The 21,128-nt window shown below is 43.1% G+C and overlaps 1 protein-coding gene across 2 annotated transcripts in view; it reads right to left on the bottom strand.

The window, feature by feature from the left end:
• The window catches only part of LOC115090605 (sodium- and chloride-dependent betaine transporter-like), a 230,648-nt gene that overhangs the window by 125,851 nt on the left and 83,669 nt on the right, over positions 1–21,128 (bottom strand). For both annotated transcript variants that reach the window (XM_029599946.1, XM_029599947.1), the window contains one exon: positions 350–484. In XM_029599946.1, the coding sequence (XP_029455806.1) occupies positions 350–484 (135 nt within the window). The remainder of the gene's footprint in view (positions 1–349; positions 485–21,128) is intronic.

Here is a 21,128-nt window from a genome sequence, read left to right as displayed (position 1 = left end):
TTTATTTATTTATTGTTTTTGTTCATAATAATTTTAAATTACTTACATATTTATGAAGTGTATTTATTTAATTTTTATTTATGATTTTTTTTTAATGTTGTAAGTAAAGGATTAGGGGGCAGCATATATAAAACCAAAGATTAGATATAATATTGTTTAATCCACAGAAGTCCCTTTGGAAATTATCCTCTATAACTGTTCTGCTCTTGGGAGAAAGAAAGGTATCTAAAATTAGTAGAAGAAAGAGGGAAAAGAGAGAAAGAAAGGAAGATGGTAATGTTTTAACAGAAAGAAAAAGAGGAAAAATAAAAGTAAGAGAATTAGTCCTTCTTCAGTCTCCTTAGCTCACCTTCAAAGACAGGACAAATTTTCCGCCACGCAGTGACACCTCCCTGACCAGTGTACTGTCCAAGTGCTGTCTCCAGGATAAAGATTGGAATCCCGCTGGTGAAGAGGAAGATAAGGTATGGGATAAAGAAGGCACCTGAAAGAAAACAGAGAAAGTTAAAACAGGAATTTTCTTAATTCAAGGAAAGCCCTTCCGTTCAAAACTTTAATAGCCACTTAGTGGTAGCCTTGCTACATGAAGAGTCAAATGTCCTCTGACTAGTACATTAAGGCTCAGATTTTCATCTCACACACCCTATGGTAAAATAGCGGGGCTCTTTCCCCAGGGCAATCCCCTCCTTCTTACTGGTGAGAGGAGAGCAGTACTTCATCCCTGCATCTAACCCCTCCTCTACCAGTGTCTACTATGTCTAGTGGGAAACTGTGCCCTGATTACAGTGCAAACTGAATTAATAGTTTCAAACTATCATAAATGCAAATGTAGCGATGCCATTTTTTACAGTACAGTAAATCACAAATCTAGACAAGGTAGGAAAGTAAATCCATCAGTATCCAATATATCCACCTGTAAATCAGCATTACTCAGGAACTATTGTGAGACCATTATACATGGATCCTGCTGTCAGTGCTATACATGACTTATACATAGGAACCTTCATTTTCAGTTTTTATTTTATTTTGCCTGGGAATTTCAATATCTGTGGAGAAATGACTTTGATATAACATAAAGGAGAAAAATAAGTGGAAGTGTCATTTTTCCACTGATTTCTTTTTTGTTCTAATATTGAAATTCCCAGGCAAAATAAAATAAAAACTGAAAATGTGGGTCCCTACCTATTCAATGGATCTCCCTATACAATCATTGGTCTCTAGCAAGTCATTTTTCAAAATGTTTTTCTTATGCAATAAAAATCAAAAGTATCAAGAATCTTCTATGAATACTTATCTAAGATCAATCAGTCCAATGCCTGACACAGCTACTGTGTTTTGAAACTTTCTGCTTCAAGGGTGTTGAAGTAGCTTTTTATTTTAACCTTGCCATAATATAAAGCTTGCTTTTTTTCTTGCTTAGTTTCTGCATAATTTATGTTTGCTGAGCTTGGAATCTTTTTTTTTTTCCTAGCTATATAAAACTTAAGAATCTTTTGCTAGACTCTTATTTAACTTTGCCATAATATAACTTGATTGTTTTCTTGCTGAGAGTTTCTGCATAATTTGTGTTTTCTTGGCTTGAAATCTTTTCTTCTAGCTATAAAGAAATTAAGAATCTTGCCTAGCCTTTATTTTAAATTCCTGCATTTATTAAAAGGAGAAAAAAAGGGGCTTGTATCTGCAGAAGTTGTTTCTTCTCTCCCATCCTGCCCCTCCCTCATCCACCCAAAGGGAGTTTTCATTTTAAATAGTTCATCCAAGGTCTTAGATTAAATGAATAATATAAGACCCAAATACCAATCTAACAGCATGTATATAGTCACTTATTAGCAGAATGTTTTTTATTCAGTGTAACAATTGTGGTGCTTATATCCCAAGGCCTACCATTTAGATAATTTGCTTGCAGCTATCTGCAATAAAAATGGAACTAAGTCATCTGAAAGAGGACTTGTCTTGGTGATATAGGAAGATCCTGTCAAATGAATTTGATTGACTTTTTTTGATTGGGTGACTAGAGAAGAAGAGCGAGGAAGAGCACTCAATGTGGTCTACTTGTATTTCAGCCACGTTTTTGATACGGTCCCATATTATACTATGGGCTGATGAGTAAAGATGGCGCCGGACATCCAGTGCTCCTACCATGTGACAGGGGCTGGCCAATGGCACGGATACCCTGTCACATGGTAAGGGCAAAGGGGCATCGGCGCCATTTTTTTTTATTTTTTAGAACAGGTGATGCCTGGGAAATCTTTCCCCGAGGCCCCCCTGGATCTCTCCTCTCCCCGAGGCCCCCCTGGATCTCTCCCCGAGGTCTCCCGAGGCCCCCTGGACCACCAGGTAACTTTAAAAGGTTTTGGGGGGGTCGATTTAAAGGGTCGGATGGGTTTGTTTTTTTTTTGCGGCGCGGGCCTCCGTAAAAATAAAATAGCGATGGGTCGGGTCAGATCGGGAGGGGGGGGGGGGTTGATTTAAATGGTCGGATGGGTTTTTTTGTTTTTTTTGCGGTGTGGGTCTCCGTAAAAAAATAATTAGCGATGGGTCAGGTCGGGAGGTCGATTTAAAGGGTCGGATGTGTTTGTTTTTTTTTGTGGTGCGGGCCTCCTAAAAAAATGTGAATTGGAATCGGAAACGATTCCAATTCACATATCTTAACGATCAGATTCGAGCCCCCCCCCCCCCACCCCCCCGCAGCCGAATGTGATCGTTAAGACGATCTGGCACACGATTCACATCTCTACTATTCATGATTTTATAAATGTCTATCATATCTCCTCTAAGTTGTTTCTTTCAAATTGAAGAGCTGTAACATGTTTATCCTTTCTTCATAGGGGAGTCAGTCCATCCACTATATCAATTTTTTTGGTCTTTCTTTGTACCTTTTCTAGTTCCATTATATCTTTCTTGAGATGGGGTACCCAGATCTGCACACAATACCCATATCATATATCACATATCTCTTGAGATAAAGAAAGAACTATTGCATTTGTTGTTTTTCAGAAACCATGAATCACAATACAGTAAAATAAACAGTATACAATCTCCATTAGCAAATCACAAAAAAGGAAAACATTTATAAAATTAGAAAACATATATAAACAGCCATTTAATATAAAACGAAGACTCATAGTCTCTGTTTTTTCCCTTCTCCCTCCCTTACCCATATAAACATATTCCAGAGTGTTATAAACAGGAGATCAAAGCTCCTAACCCAGCTGTGTCTTCCTAATTCTGTAGTCTTGTACCAATTCTGTATGCCTTAATCCTACTCAAAATAGTAATAACTGGAGAAAAAGAGAAAGATATATATATGAATTTGCTCAAATTAAGAACAGTGTTTCTGACTAATGGTGGTAGCGCATCTATATAAGTTTGCCAAATCTGTAATAGAAAATCTAGCCTTTTTTCTGATGTTATTTTGACAGTTAAGTATTAAAAAGTTAAGAGTTTTGTCATTCTGGATTTCCATTGGGCCACCTTAGGGCACTTCACCCCAACCAATTAAATAGAATGGTTTTCTTTGCCACTAAGGGGGCTTTATTAAAAAATAAACAGTTATTGGGGTCAGAGATCAGGTAAGACTTTACTGAAATCCTTGAAAAGCCAGATGTTAGGATCTAATTGCAATTGAGTGTTTAGAAGTGGATCCACAAAAACCTGTAGGTCCCTCCAGAAACCCTGAATCACATGGCACTTCCAAAAAATATAAGGTAAATTTTAAGAGGTGTGCGGGGGTGCACATTTGCACGTTTGCCGGCGCGCACTCATGGATGCGCTGATTTTATAATATGCGTGCATATATGCGTGCATATTATAAAATCTACTACTTGTGCGCACATGCATGCTCAATTTTATGTTGACGCACACATAAATGGGGGGATTTTAGTAGATGCATGATGCAACGCATTAGGGCCTATTTCCCTGTTCCCTCCCAGTTCGCCCCTGTAAAGGTGTGGATTCCCTAAACCCCCTACCTAACCTGCCTCTCTTTTACCCCACTAGCCCTGACCCCTAAAACTCTGCTGACTACCTTCAATTTTTTTATTTTACTACTTACCCGCAGTCCATAGCAGCAGCAACTTACGCAGTTGTCAGATCCCGGCACGTGCTTGTGCATGACTCTGACTTAATGGCATTTTCCCAGCCCACCCACACCTCACCCAGACCTCGCCCACAGCCCGCCCCTTTTGGCAAAATTCTTTCCAATGTGCGTACCGGGAGATACACGCGTGGCTGCAGGCCTCTTAAAATCCACGCGGCCCACACGCGTCCCAGTCACACACGGATCTACGGGATTTGCCACACTTAGGGCTTTTAAAATTTGCCCGAATGTATATTAGGGATGTGAATCGTTTTTTGATGATTTAAAATATCGTCCGATATATTTTAAATCGTCAAAAATCGTTAGGGCCACGATACAATACCAATTCCCCCGATTTATCGTTAAAAAATCGTAAATCGGGGGAAGGGGGAGGGCAGGAAAACCGGCACACTAAAACCCCCTAAAACCCACCCCCGACCCTTTAAATTAAATCCCCCACCCTCCCAAACCCCCCCCAAATGCTTTAAATTACCTGGGGATCCAGCGGTGGTCCAGAACGGCGGCGGTCCGGAACAGCCCCCTCAATTGAATCCTTTTGTCTTCAGCCGGCACCATTTTGCAAAATGGCCGCCGCAAAATGGCGGCGGCCATAGACAAAAACGATTCGACGCAGGAGGTCGTTCCGGACCCCCGCTGGACTTTTGGCAAGTCTTGTGGGGGTCAGGAGGCCCCCCCAAGCTGGCCAAAAGTTTCTGGGAGTCCAGCGGGGTTCAGGAAGCGATTTCTTGCCGCGAATCGTTTTCCATACGGAAAATGGCGCCGGCAGGAGATCGACTGCAGGAGGTCGTTCAGGGGGGTTCCGGACCGCCGCTGAATGACCTCCTGCAGTCGATCTCCTGCCGGCGCCATTTTCCGTACGGAAAACGATTCGCGGCAAGAAATCGCTTCCTGAACCCCGCTGGACTCCCAGAAACTTTTGGCCAGCTTGGGGGGGCCTCCTGACCCCCACAAGACTTGCCAAAAGTCCAGCGGGGGTCCGGAACGACCTCCTGCGTCGAATCGTTTTTGTCTATGGCCGCCGCCATTTTGCGGCGGCCATTTTGCAAAATGGCGCCGGCTGAAGACAAACGGATTCAATTGAGGGGGCCGTTCCGGACCGCCGCCGTTCTGGACCACCAGGTAATTTAAAGCATTTGGGGGGGGTTCGGGAGGGTGGGGGATTTAATTTAAAGGGTCGGGGGTGGGTTTTAGGGGGTTGGCTCACGATTTTAATGATTTTTCACGATATTTTTAAAACCCAAACGGCAACAATACGATTCCCTCCCCCTCCCAGCCGAAATCGATCGTTAAGACGATCGAGGACACGATTCACATCTCTAATGTATATAAGTACCAATATCTTTGGAACACTTCTAAGCAAATAGAAGTTTCACATAAAGTGGCTTGAAACATTTTTTCCTATGTCAGGTAGACCTGGCATAAAAACTTATACTGTGTCTCTCTTAGTGATACATTTTTTGTAATTTCTTCTATATTTTTAAAACATTGTTGGAATTCCTGCAATTTTAAAGAAAAATCTGTCCAGCAGCGCATTTATTGAAAATCTTTACAAGATCATCTCCGGACTGTAAATTTAAACGTGCTCTGTTGAATCTAGCACATGAAGATTTTTCTCTTTTGTTATCTATAAAAGCTTCTTCTAAAATACCAGATTTAGCAAAATTCTGGATTTCTTCTCAGAAGGTCTTGGACATAGTAATGTATTTGTAAGTAGGCATAAAAGTCACTGTGTGATAAGTGGAACCTAAACTGTAATTCTTGATATCTATGTAGTATGTTAGACTCACTATTAAAGAGTTGAGAAACTTGTGAAAATCCCATCATAGACCAGACTTTGAATACTGGATTGGTTAAACCAGATTCAAACTGAGGATTACCTTGTATAGACATGAAAGATAAACTTTACCTCATGTAAAAGTTTACAAAACAAAGTAAAGATCAGGCCTCCCAACAGGAAGAAACTATGAGATGTTCTTTTATACCCCCTGGAACGTACTTCTCTGCAACTTGAATCAGGGAGTTAAAAGAGAAAGGACCAAACCAACTTTCTAATAGGTGGTAAGGGGAATACTTAGAGGTCTCAAACAACCAATCAGTTACGTGCCTCGGCATGCATGCTAATTGTATAATTGCATATTAGGGCGTTTGAGGCCTCCCTCAGTAAAAGATCTCATCAGTAAATTCAGCGAGAGATGGCTCTTGTCTCACAGAACTTCACTTCCTAAAAATCATCCTTTTTGTTTTCTAATTTGTTTCTTTTTTTGTGTGTGTCACAGGGCTTTGCCACTGCTACTAATTGAATCTATTTTTATAGCTAGCATAGGATTTTTGCATTTGTAGGGTCCTCCCCCTGTCTTTGACCTTCCACTTTTTGGGTTGGGTCTCAGGGGTATAAATCTCCTCCCCCCATCCGAGCATATAGTTGAAAAGCGCCTCACCATCAGGCGCTAGCGAGCGGGGAGGCCACCCTCCATCCTGGGCCCCCGCAAGAAGTGAACACCATCTTAAATAATAAAAAAAGAAACGGAACTATCATCAGGAGGTGAGGGAAATGGGTGACTGCGCTGTGTGACCATGCCCCTCCCCCGACGTCAACTCTTTGTGCTTCATTTACTATTTTTTCTTTTACGTTTTCTGTTAAGTAACCTTTTTTCAAGTTCCTACCTTATGCCTTTGTTAACAATTTTATTATAAATGTTCTCTGTATTTGACTATGGAAATATTTTTTCCTGCTTTTTCTGTTTTATGTAAACCGGTATGATTTGCATTTTAATGTAAGAATGTCGGTATATAAAAATTATAAATAAATAAATAAATAAATAAAATGTGCAAAGGGTCTTTCTGCTCATTGGCAGATTGATCAAGAGGTGTCTGAGAGTTGGTAGTTTTTTTGGAAGAAGTTTGGAGATATTTTTGCCTATTGCTATTCCAGAAGGGCTAATTACTCCCTCTCTAAAAAGACTGGATTTGCTCTAGGGTTTTTGCTTGCAATTAGTCAACAGCAAAGCAGAGACTTTGGAAGTGGAGATTATTAATCTAGAGATTTCTGTGACCAGTTTCGGTAGTGAGGCCAGTACCATTTTGATGTAGGAGTTGAAAGTTGGCTGCTTTATCCCACATACAGTAAACAGTGGGTAGAGGCTGTTGGTTTTTTAATACATTTTTGAAGAATTGTGAGTCATCTGGTTTTGGAACAAGGGAATTTTTCCATTTTATCTTTTGCCGTATGCTGATTACTGAAGAGAATTTTCCCACTCTCCATGGGGAAGGGATTTTGAAAACTGGCTCAGTTAGAAGAAGAAGAGAGATCAGAGGTTGCATTATGGACGAGAGACCACTGCTTTTATTAACATGATCTTTATTTTGTTGTTCATCATTTTCACGATCCTAGCCTGGATCTTGATTTTTAAGTTAAAGTTTTTTTCAGTTGAACACAATCAATGGACTCTGTGGTTTATTGATGAATAATAGTTCTTTTCCAGGAAGATTCAACTACTGTGAATATCTAATAACCAGCGTGAAAGAGAGTTGGGGTGAGAGTTATGGACAGAGACTGAAATACCCACTAATACACCAGGGACCCAGGAGGTTATTCCTCCCCCTTGCTGGATGAACCCCAGCATTCCCAGAGGCTATTGTGATTTATGTCTGATTGAAAGAGAGGTCTGGGATGGTAAAAAGAAGCCCTGGGAACTGTGTGACCCCCATTATTCAGTACATGCCACGAAGGGGGGTTACATTTGCTTCCTTCTTTTAGCTCCATAAACATTCAACACTCTTCTCCCAGTCTTCTCATCAATTCTAAATGGTTTTGCATGGCCTTAATCAAAGCCATAGCTACCAGGCCTGGATTTGTTAATAAGCACGCTAGACCTGTGCCTAGGGAGGCAAAATTCTGGAGGAGGCAGCAGGCTGGCTGAAGATTTAATGCCTTCCAACTGTTCTGAATTTCACTCAGCCAAGACCAGCCCTTTGTTTCCTGATCCAGTCCCAGACCCTCCCCCTTGCAGGCAGTGTGCAGGAAAGAGGAGAGGAGGAGATGAGCCTGGAGCAGACATAGCAGAACAATGAAGAGCTACTCTGCACACAAATCTAATCTCTCCCCTCCTGTCATTCAGGGATAGGTGAGCCTTGGAGCAGACAGAACAAAGGGAGATCATTTTGGGGAAGTTAGGAGGGGCTGTGTGGGGGATAATTAGGGGGTGAGGTGGGAGACTGGGGATGATTGGGGATCATCTGGAGGGCATGTGTCTCTGTGTAAGAGAGTGGAAAATAGGGGGAAAGGAGGGTGTAGGCAGTTCTTGTGTGTGTCAGAGAGCTAGGATTGGTGTTGGGGGTGTGTGTGTGTGTGTGTGTGTGTGTGTGTGTGTATGTGTATACCAGATTGGGTGGAAGGTTAGATAACAGATACAAGTTGATGCAGGATCACAGCACTAGAGACACCTGCCTCATCCTCCTCCATTCTCGTTCCCCTTCCTCCCCAGAGCAACCAGTAAGACAAAAGGTGATAATTCCCTTGCACAAATCCTTGGTGAGGCCTCACCTGGAGTACTGCATTCAATACTGGTGCCCATATTACTCCTGGGGGAATTCTGCACAAAAAAATTTAAAATTCTGCACACAAAAACTGAAAATTCTGCAAACTTTATATTGGTCAAAATAACACAATTTACATGACAGTCTTTAAGTAATTACATTTTAAATTATCACAGAAAAAAGTTATTACTTAGTTGCAGAATTTTAAATATTTTGAGCAGAATTTCCCTAGAAATTCACTGTAAGAGTGTCCCTTCCACATACATACACCCTCATACAGGCTCCCTCACTCTCTCGCATACACACATCCCCTCATACAGGGCCCTTTTTCTTGCATACACACCCACATAAGCTCCCTTTCTCTCTCACACATACATCCTCACACAGGCTACCTATGTCTCTCTCTCTCTCATGCAGTCCTTCACACAGGCTATGTCTCACACATACACAATCCCTTCACATAGGCTAGCACCCTATTGCGACCGTCGCTGCCCGCTGATAGTATTATCACTATGCCCACCTTATCTCCTTGGTGACTCCCTCTTACTCAATTGGAAGTTTGGCTGCTGCGGCATCTTCTTGTGGCCTTCCTCCGGTGTCCCCGGAGTGGTTCGACGCTGCAATCCGCCATGATTCACAGGAGCCTAGGGGCGCGGCACGGCCCTGACTGATGTACCAGCAGTGGCGCGAACCTCAGGGGCATCCCCCTGAGATGACATCATCCGTACCGGAGATATAAGGTCTCAGAAATCACTAACTAATCGAGTTAGCAAGGAATTGAAAAGGAGTTGGATACGTACAAGGGTTCTCTCCAAGCTAATCTGCCTCCTCGGACTTATCAAGGGTACCCGCTCCTCGGGGGCCTCACTCTCTCTTTGTTTTCAGGTCAGTCAGGAACTGGTACTCGCTCCTCGAGGGCCCATGTTCCCAGACTGGTTGCTGAATACTTATTCTGCCTGGAAGTCATCGCTGCCTACTACACCAGTGAGTTACTCTTTCTCTCTCAGAGCTTTCCCTGAACCAGGTACTCGCTGCTCGAGGGCCTAACTCATTCCAACACCTGGACTACTTCTAGAGACTATTGTGTGAGTGTTACCATCAAGGCTCTGTTCCTGAACTCTGCATACCCTGCCTGCTCACTATATTCAGTTTCTCTACAGCTCAGTTATCCAGGATCGCTGTTCCAGTACCTGAGGGACTACAGCCCTGCCGGGCACTTCCAGCTCACTACTGCCACCTCTGGTGGTTCAATATACTGTTTAATAAAAGAACTAGTGTATGTCTGTCTCCATACTCTGAGCCTGACTGGTGGTCCCTCTCGGGATCTTCCCCCGGGGGCGTGGTCATCTGCCACCGGCCCAAGGATCCACCCACAACTACCTCAAACACCAACACACCCTCACATACACACGATCCCTTTTTCATACACACGAGCTCCCAATCTCTCACACACATACACACTCCTTCACAATCTCCTCATATAGGCTCCCTTTCTCTGAAACCCACACTCAAGCATCCCCCCACCCACCCTCTCTTACCTCTCATGCTCTCTCTCACACCCTTCTGCTCTCTGTCACCCTCCCCTCATATAGGCTCCCTCTCTGAAACCCACACTCAAGCATCCCCTCCACTCCCCCTCTTACCAACCAAGCTCTCTCTCACCCTCCCCTCCCCTCTCTGACACACATTCTTTCTCACCGGCATGCCATGGGATGCGCTCCATTCGCGGCAAAGATGAAAGCCCGGCGCACCATTCGCGGCAAAAAGGGAGGACCCGAAAAACGATCGGGCTTTTTCCAAAATTTCGGAAAAAATCATTTTTTCGGGTTAGCGCGCGCTAACATTTTACTGTTAGAATGCACTAACGGGAGTTAACGCGCGCTAACCCGAAAATCAGGGGTCTCTGAAAAAAAAAAGGTCGGAACTGCGGGAAAAAGAAATCTCCTGCGGCGGGCCGAAAACGAAACACGAAATGAAAATTATACCCATTGCACATATCTGATACAGACCTTCAGATACCTGGAAGGTTTTAATGATGCACAATCAAACCTTTTCCACTGGAAAGAAATCAATAGAACCAGGGTCATCAAATGAAACTCCAGGGAGGACGACTCAGAACCATAAGAGGCGATGAAGACAACAACAGTGAAGGAATTCAAAGGGGCATGGAATAAACACTGTGGATCCCTAAAGGTTAGAGGATGGAAATAAAGAAAAGAGTGCATGGGAGTGACTGGGGGTAACTTGCTGGTGTGGCAGTTTTTACCCTTAACAATAAGCCTTGGTATTGGTCATGCAACTCCATCATTGCTCTCTCCTTCAATGGCAGTGGGAAAAGGGGAACTGGATTAAGACAGCAACCTTCAAGGGCCCCGACTTTTACACTTTGGGGAACAAATAAACATGGTGGTAACTTCCTGATCCAGCGCTTACTACCCTTATCACTGATACGTTTGATGCAACTGCAACATTGCTCTCTGCTTCCACGGTAACAGTTAAGGGAAATTGGATTCAAACAGCATCCGAGGGCGCTGACTTTTACAATCTGGGAAACTGATAAGCATGGGGTAACCTGCACAGTGCAGCAGATACTGGCATAAGCTTGCTGGGCAGACTGGGTGGATCATTTGCTCCTTTTCTGCCATCAAATTTATTTTTCTATGTTTCTATATCCTGATCCTCTCTCCCTTTATCTTGAATTCTATCCCCTGGATTCCAGGAATCTTCCTATCTTCCCTTTCCCCTAGATCTTGGAGTCCACCACCGATCCCTGTTACACTCCTGCTCCCCTTTTCGAATCCCAGAATCTACCTCTCTCTCCATCCTCTTCCCTGATCTCAAATCCTTGATCTCCCCCCTTCCACATCTTCAGGTTTCCCCATTTCCCATCCTTGTTCCTTTTTCCCTCTCCTCTCTTTTCCTTCCCTATCCCCTGTCCTTTTTTTTTTTTTCTTACATTTCTCCCATCCCTAGACCTCTCATCTTCTTCTCTCCCCATTCCTGGACCTCCTCCCCATCCTTGGTCCTCTCTCCATTTCTGAGACCTCCTCCCTGTACTGATACTCGAGATCCCTTTTCCTCATGCAGTAAAAAAGAAAATAGATTCTACAGTTACAAGAAAGGTTGGAAAACTACTTTATTTTTTATAATGTAAATTAAAACATAGAAATGTTTGTCAGTCAATTAAAAATGGTTTAAATTTTTGCCACAAAATCTACACCTGAGCTGCCGCAGGAAACTGAAAAACTGTGCCTTATACCTACTCCCTGTTTAGCCTTCTGGATGTGGTCTAGGGGAGGATGGGTGAGTGTGACAGCACCAAAGTTGCCTAGGAGTGGTAAAATCCTAAGATGCCACCGACAGAAGGGTGACATGGGGCTGCTGCTCCTGCAGCCCAGAGGGAGAAAAACAACAGGAAAGGGCTGGGTTAAGGAGCATAGTAACTCTTTTTTGTTCTGTTCTGCACTGCACTGCTCTGCCTACTCCAAAGACCAGGCACTGGAAATGTAACCCGGTTTGGTGGTGATTTCAGAAGTGGGGAAAATTCTGATCCCATTCATAAAAAGAAAAATAAAGAGATTGGGTTAGAAAACTAACCAGCTGTGAAAGAGAAGCGTACAGCTGACAAGACATGTTGAACTTGTGGCAAATAGAGAAATCTAATGAGAGACTAAGCAATAAAAAAGTGTTTAGAAAGTGGGCAAGTGGATTAGCCATAGCCAGGTGTGAGGAAGAGTAACCTGTTGTTCAAAGTGCATGAACAGGAACCATAGGTCCTGCAATTAAGTTGTTGCTGTGTAAGTCCAGGGTGTTAGTGCTGTTATGGTATAGTGGGTTTTCCATAAGGGTTCTGAATGTGTTTTTGGTAGTGTTTTGTGGTACATCACATACATTGTGTCTGATAGTGGAGGAAGTTTGCTTTGCTTTTAATGAGATCTAGAACCTAATTAGTTTAATCAAATATTATATAATTCAACAGAAGCAAAAAATGGTATGACATATGACTAAAAGGCACACGCTCCCTTTTCAGTCCCTATTGCTTAACAAGGCAGAGATTGCTAGTCAGTTAGACAGAGGTTAAGAATTACATCCACATAGACCTAAGGGTCCTATTTTTGGGATCAGAGTCACCTTTACGTCTACTTATAAATAACAATGTTACATTTAAAATAAAAAAAAACCAAACAAACATTAAACAGTCTCCCGGTTCATCGTGTTGTATGTTATGAGAAGGGTGAAGGTACATTTCTTCACTTGGCCATAGGTAACAAATTGCCTGGCTATGGCTCTGGCCTTAATTAGTTTTTTCCTTGCTTCCACCAATGACAAACTACCAGATTTGTAAAGGATCTGCGGCCATTTGAAATGAAACAGGAAATGCCAATGACATTTCCTGTTTCATTTTGTTTCCTTTTCATTTGGTTTGGTTTTGAAAATGCAGCCACCATCAGCATTTTTAAAAAACAAAAAAAGGCAAAAGGTTTGGTCCAGCTCTCTCCGCACGCCCACCATAACCAGTAAAAAAATGTCCCTCCCTCCTAGTGGCACCCAGGACCTCTCCCTTCCACCCCAGTTCTTACCCCATACACCATAATGGCTCCAGCCTCAGGTTGACTGGCCTCCATTTTGAAAACCCAACTATGGAAAGAGAGTGACTGAAGATCACTCCTGTTCCCGAAAGACCTTTGATGGAGTAAGAAGAGGGGAGATCAAAGGGGTCCTGAGGGTTGGGGGAGGCTTTTCTTTAGGTAGTTTTGGTGGCAGGAGGAGGGGGGGGGGGGGTCTTCATTTCATTTTGTTTTTCTGTCTTTCATTTTGAATTAACAAACCAAAGTAAATAAGAAACAAAATAAAGTAAATTCTAAATAAAATGAAAAATAAAACAAAACTTTTTCATGTGAACATTCTTACAGCTTTGTCTGCTTGATGATAGGCCCCAGGTACCATCTGAAAGCTTTTTTACTCCATTTCATCAATGTCTTGACATAGTGATATAATACTTTACAACCGGTGCCAGACATCAGTTTCCATGAAATTCTTGTGTAACTTTCCCCTCTTATAATTGCTGCCATTCATTATTCCCCACCCTTCTCATAGTTTGTTACAAGCATGGCATCTTGCACTATATTTTATATCCCTCCAGCAAAACACAGGTACAAACCAACAAGAAGTTCTAAAAGTTGGATAAAGTGAGACAGTGTGGAGTAATAAGGGGATGGATAGGAACAATCTGACTAAGTAAATAGGGTTCTCCTACCACCCTAGCTAAGAAAGCTGATCCTGTAACTCAGTCCCTGTTACGCTCCTGCCCACAAGAAGCATGGGCAGACTCTTACCTTGTTACAGCCACAGCCAGCCGGGCTGCTTCTTTCTCCCTGAATCAGCTGGGGCCGTTCCTACAGCTCTTGCCATGCGGTCTGCTCCTCGGCTGCTGTCTCTGCCTTTCCCCGACGTGCTGCTGCGATCCCGGGACCTTCAGCGAGCAGGCCGTCTCTCCCAGTGCCTGCTTCAGCCCGGGTCCTTGCCTGGCTGGGAAGCCGTCCCTGCCAGTGCCTGCACTCTTACCTCTGCTTCTGGGGCTGTCTTCACGGCATGGAGCCGTTCCTGCAGTCAGCCCTTCCCCCGCTTCCTCTGCAGCCTGCTACAGCTCCCTGCTCGTCATGCAGCCAGCACTTCTCTCTCTCTGCTTCAGTCCTGGTGGCTGGGAGCCGCTCCAGCGACCTGCATTCACCCAGCTCTAGTCCAGGGCTGCTCCGCGGCTTCCTTGGGCCCTCCACGTGGCTGAGGACGCCACCAGCTTCCAGCTCTTCTCTCCAGCCTCCTAGGGTGCGAGCGCGTGCCTCTTTGCTCCTCTTCAAGGGCCAGCCAGGTGTGGCCCCCTGCTGACCCCTCCCTGGGCGTTGTCCACCTCAGCTCTACTAAAGGGCTCAGCTTTCATTGTGTCTTTGCCTTTGCAAGGAGTTGGTCACTCCTGAGATCCTCGTTCCAGGAGATGCCTTGTATTCCAGCCTTCTGCAAGGTCCAGTGTTCCATGTTTCCTGTTGAAGCTTCTTGTCAAGTTGTTCCAGTCCTGATGTCTTCAGTGTTCCAGTCCTGATGTCTGCTTGCCGTTCCAGTCCCAAGGTCTGTCTCTTGTTCCAGTCCTGATGTTCCTGATGTCCATGTTCCAGCCCAGAGGTGTGTCTCCTATTCCAGTATATGTGTTCCAGTCCTGATGTTCCTGCTGTTCCTGATGTCCATGTTCCAGCCCTGAGGTGTGTCTCCTATTCCAGTATATGTGTTCCAGTCCTGATGTTCCTGCTGTTCCTGATGTCCATGTTCCAGCCCTGAGGTGTGTCTCCTATTCCAGTATATGTGTTCCAGTCCTGATGTTCCTGATATCCTTGTTCCTGATGCCTAACCTGCCTTGTGCTGCCAGGAGTGCAGCGTATTCTCGCCTTGTGCTGCCAGGAGTGCAGCGAACCTGCTTCCTCTTTCCTGTGCTCTCCCGCTCTCTGCGTGGTCCGCGACCAGCCTTCCAGGGCTGAGTAGGGCGCGCATGGGACAGGGTGGTCCGTGACTCAGTCCCGCGGGTGGCCTGAGTAGGGCGCCCTGAGGGTCAGTGCCCATGTCTACCTTCAGCCCTCGTTCCTGCATCCACGTCTATGCATCCTGCACCTCGTCCTGAGTCCACGTATTTGCCTGAGTCCACGTCTAAGGATCCTGCATCTATGCCTGAGTCCACGTCTATGGATCCTGCACCTCGTCCTGAGTCCACGTCTATGCCTGAGTCTACGTCGTTCCTGAGTCTCGTCTGAATCCATGTTCCAGTCTTCACTGTCCTGGCCTCCATCTGGCCTGCCGCTTAGTGCCGTACCCTGCGGCAGGTCCGAAAGGGCTGGGAACGGTCGGAGGACTGTTCACAAGACCAACATTGCGTTGTTGGGTCTTCCGAAGCGCGCAGGTCCAGAGGAGGGCCTGTCAGCCAGTCTTCACTCCAGCCCTGCTCCCGTCCAGCCCATGCTCGGGCATGCCACGCCTCCCGCGGCAATTCTTCAGAGCCCTCTGGGGTCGAGCCGTGGCCCAAGGACACACATCACCCAGGAGTGGGATCGCTCTCCTAGCGCTCCACAACAGTCCCTGCTTTGGAGCCAGGTTATTGTAAGTTCAAGTATTAAAATACTCACGTAGAAAATGAGGACAAGGCCCAGCAGAGTACACAAAGAGCATACAGCCTATCACAGAGAGGGAAGGTAGTGAAGAAAAGGTGAAAAATTGAGGGTAATCGTTAAGAAGCCCACATTGGGTGAAGTCTGCAGGTCCTTTTTACCCACAAATTTTAGCCCAAATTTTCAAAGCTGATTTATACATGGATGTATAAACCAGTGCTGACATAAATGCACAAAGTTATACTTGCTTGGGAACAGGTATAATTTGGTATGTGCGTATTTATGTGCATACTTTAGAAAATTGAAAATATTTGCCCCAACTCTGCCCCCAGAACACCTCTTTCTAGTGCACGTAAAAGTACATGCAATATCGCTTTTGCGTATGCTTTTACATGCACAAGCCCCCGGGTAATTTTTAAAAGGTCATTTACAAGCATTAAACTAGATTTTATGCACATACATGGCTTTGAAAATGACCTCCTTAAATGCTTAGAGCATCAGTTGCAGGACCAGAAAGCAGCTCAAATGCTGGAGGAACTGCTGCTCTGATAGCTTATGTCGACAGCCTCTGAGTAAAAAATAATTTACTCACAACCTAACAAATTGGAATTTCCTCTTGCTATGCTCTTTCAAGCCAATGTAATTAAAACTGTGAGATCCAAAATATTTTCAAACACAGCTGTAGCCTCAGGGATACTGGGGCCAGAGGAGGGGGAAGCTAAATCTATTTCAGACAATTACTTTGTGTTCATACAATAATGGACACACATGTGTGCTTCATTAGATGAGGCTATTCATTTTATTACTGGATAAATATTCTTCAATTTGTGCTATGAACAGCATGCATCAGTTTAGGTATCCAGTACCTGAACAGGAGAGTCCCAGGTTCATCCACTGGATAGAGCAAGAGGTTGACGCAGGCAATATTTCTAATAAACATTTAATGCAGTGGTGAGCACTTCCAGTGCAAGAGGGCTGCAAATCACTCTGGTTTTCAGGATATCCACAATGAATATATAAAATATATTTGTAGGCACAATGTTCACTATATATAAATATATTTAGTTTGTATTATCAGTCTTGTGCTGAAATAACCAGCTGCAACCCACCCCTTAGGTCCAAGCAGTCCCCTCCACCCCCCCAGTTCCTGAGCATAAATTCAAACTCAACTTCTTCAGGATGGAGGCAGTCCAGAGAAGGGCGACCAAAAAGGTGGATGGCCTTCAGCGAATGACTTTTGAGGAGAGATTGAAGAACCTAAACATGTATACCCTGGAGGAAAGGAGGAGCAGGTGTGATATGATACAGACTTTCAGATACTTGAAAGGTTTTAATGATCCAAAGTCAACGACAAACCTTTTCCATCAGAAAAAAATCAGCAGAACCAGGGGTCATGATTTAAAACTCCAGGGAGGAAGACTCAGAACCAATGTCAGGAAGTATTTTTTCACGGAGAGAGTGGAAGACGCCTGGAACGCCCTTCCGGAGGAAGTGGTAAATACCAAAACTGTGAAGGATTTCAAAGGGGCGTGGGATAAACATTGTGGATCCATAAAATCTAGAGGATATGAATAAGAAGAGGCATGGGGGTGGCTTGCGGGAATGATGGCTACTACCTGGTGATTAATACCCTTATTCATTAAACACACACATGGTTAATATGACTCCAACATTCCTCTATGCTTCAACAGCAAGAGAAAATGTGGAAAAAAGGATTTGCATTCACAAATAAGCGGGGGAGTAGCTTGCTTTTTGCGGCGGTTACTACCCCAAACCAAATAAGTCTGATACTTCACTTGGAATACATATCCAGCGCAGCTCACTGCTTCAAAGGCAGGGGGGAATGAAGAAAAGAGGATTTATATTCAGACAACAACCAACTAGGACTGAATTGCACAGGCTGGGTAAACAAAAAAGAGTGGGAGTAGCTTGCTTATTGCAGCGGTTACTACCCCTAACCAACTAACAGGGTCATTTATCAAATAGCATTATGGCATTTTCGCATGCGTTAAGCACCTTTAACGCATGTGAAAACCCTTAACGCATGCGAAAATGCCTTTAACGCATGCGATAGCACCATAACATATGGTATAATGCAAATCAGAAAAAGAGGAGGAGATAGGGGCGGGCTGGGTTCACCGTTTTGCGAAGCCCTATCGCACGGCTTTAACTACATCTTTTTCAGTAGCGTTAAGCTGTGCGATAGGTTGCGTTAAGGCTTTATCGCATGTTGCGATGTGTTCCTCTTGTGAAGATTTGATGACCTTCGGAGTGAGGAAGCTCACTCAAAGATGAGATTTGGGCAATGTTCTCTCAACCTCAGCTTCCTCACTCCGAAGGTCATCAAATCTTCACATCTCACTTTGAATGTCAAAGTGGCCCCTAACACCTACACTAATATCTAAACCTCACCTCGAGTTACTAGGTGGGCCTCCCATAGAGATATAAACACCTATCTAATATGCAGGCATTATGGCTAGGTTCTCTCTCTCTCTCTCTCTCTCTATATATATATATATATATATTTAGTGTATTTTGATAAATCCAGGCTTAAGTTAGATACTTTACTTTGATGCAGCTCCAGCACTGCTCTCTGCATCAATGGCAGGGGGGAAGGAAATTGGAACCAATAAGGGCCAAGAGTAACAGATAAGTATGAGAAAAATAAGTGTGAAAGCTTGCTGGGAAGACTGGATGGGCCATTTGGTCTTCTTCTGCCGTCATTTCTATGTTTCCTTTTCCAGAATTCAGTACTCACTTTTCAGATTCACTTTTCAGATTCACAGAAGCAGCTCCCGAGACAGTCCACTCACCAGTCTGTTGGAGCCAATGCTAGTCTCGAGCCTTGCACTGAAATAACCAGCTGAAACTGTTCCTTAGGTCCAGCCAACTCCTGCCCCCCAAGCCTCACCAGCACAGTCTATGAATCCAAATCCCAAACTCTTCTTAATCAGCAAGAATTTATAATCCATACCCTTGCACTTCTGTCTATCCCTGGGCTGTTGGAAACCCCAGGGCCTCATCTGCTCACACCTTGTATTCCACACCGGTCTCCCTTTTCACTCCAAACCCACTCAGTAGGTCCTTGATAGTATTTTTTGATGTTGCACTGCAGTTCTCTTCTATTCCCCTTAGCAAGGACCCTCCAGACCCTCCTGTTGTCCTTCCTCAGATGACCAAACCCTGGCAAATGTGCACATATTCCTTTAATGCAACTGCAACTCATACAACCATTGGCTAGCAGTCACAGTTGCCACTCACCACACCATGAACACACCTCCAGGACTGTCCTTGCACCATTATCTGGAATTTTCACAGTTCAGGAAAAAGGATAAACTTTTAACCTTTATAGAAAAAGCACACAATATACAACCCTTATAGGAAGGGCTACTTACACTGCTCCTCCTACTAGCCATCCTCCTCTAATAAACTATGGATGACCTCTTTAATCAGAATATTCCTATTGTAAAGGATAGGATAAATGTTTGAACTCCTGATTAACTATACCAAATAATATATAGCCCTAGTAAAGTGAGCTACAGTGCCAACTAATGACCCTTCAGAGTTACAGAAATATTCAATGAGCGGTACAGTATAAAGTTAATACAAACAGCTAAAAACAGTGATATAATTTAAAATAAAAAACAGTACAATCAAATTACTCTCAATACTGAGTAGTCCTAGTCCAAGGCCAAGGAGTATACATTGAAAGCAAGAGATCCAATTTAATAATATCCATAAGAACCCAATTGCTCCCAAAATACTTAGGAATGGAATAGTTTAACTGGCTATAGCAACAATATATGATTTATGCAATCTAACCAAAAAGCCTGGAAAATCTATTTTTCTACCCAATCTAACACGAAGGCTTGTTGAAAAATACAAAACTTCTCAAAATGGTGGAAAACCAACAAATCTTTAGCAAGGGGAGCTCCTCTGGAAGGTGAATGCCATAGAGTAGAGATTGCACATGAGAAAGTCTGATTACATGTCCTAACAAGTCTTGCATCTTTTCGAGAGGGTACCTGAAGAAATGCCTTCTCTTCTGATCTCATAACCTGAGCCAGAATATTAAAATATAGGCGTCTTTTAATTATACAGAAATGTACAAGTTCAAGGCCTTGAATTATGATAAGTCTTTTCTAGGTTTCAGGGCATCAGCCTTTACTGAGGGCTGAAACACTGTCTCTCCCTCTTTCTGAGTTCTGTCTGAGGACGCTTGTTTTCTTTTCCTGGGCATTTTTATTACAGCTAACTTTTTTGGTTTGTTTTCTTCTTTGTTCCTAAGACTGTAGGTCAGGACACCTGACCATAGGTTCCCCTAAAGACTGTCACACATCTCCCTATTTTCCAGAGAATATTTGCACTCACAGTGTGAGCCTTCTCCCATCTTTCACATGAGAAGAAATCAACATTTGGGGTGTTTCTTCTTGGGCTTGTGTCTTATGGTGCAGTGGTATTTTTATTTTTTTTATTTATTCACTTTTATATACCGATATTCATGGAAGCTTCATATCAGTTTACATCACAAATCAAATTAAAATCCAGTAATGCGTAACATAATCAATTAATATACAATCTTTAAAAGAAAACATTTAAAACATTATAAAATAAGATTACAATACGTCATTAAATAAGGATTTTAAATTCTAGCAACAAAGTAATTCTAACTGCCCTTAAAATAATGCACAGTATAATAGTACAGTAAATTAAAACTGAAATTAAAATAAAACATAAAATTATAATAAAACATAAAAATTAAAATAAAACAATGGGGCCAATCTGACTATGAGAATGCCTGTTCGAATAGCCATGTCTTAAGTTTCTTTTTTTTTCTTTTTGCATTTTCAATAATCTGTACAAAACAATATTTTGTACTTGAATACAGATTATTCAACATTCATCATAGGCATGTTAAGACATTTAACAGAATCAATATTATTATCCTCTGTTTTCTCTCAAGGAAATACGAGGGCTAAACAAAATTTTACTGAGCGAATTATAGGAAATTTAAATAACTTTGAGGGAAATTACTCCTCTCAATCTCATTTAGAGAAAACAGTTGGTTCATACTTATTACACCTAACTTGACCCTATACTGGGGGGATGAGAATCTAGAAACTCCTGTAACTTAGATATATCTAAAAAGACATATTTATGCTCCAGATATTTAACTTCACATGTACACGGGAATTTTAATATAAATCCGGCTCCTCTAGCAAGTACCTCTGATTTCAATTTCAAAAATTCTTTTCTTCTATTCTGAGTAGATCTTGCCAGGTCTGGATAAATCTGGCAAGATCCAGACCTGTTGCCCATGAAATTTTACTAATCTATATCTAAGA

The sequence above is a fragment of the Rhinatrema bivittatum genome, chromosome 4 (assembly GCF_901001135.1).
Source record: "Rhinatrema bivittatum chromosome 4, aRhiBiv1.1, whole genome shotgun sequence".
Lineage (NCBI taxonomy): Eukaryota > Metazoa > Chordata > Amphibia > Gymnophiona > Rhinatrematidae > Rhinatrema > Rhinatrema bivittatum.
Note: the sequence above shows the minus strand (reverse complement) of the source record. Positions and strands in the feature narration are given on the sequence as shown.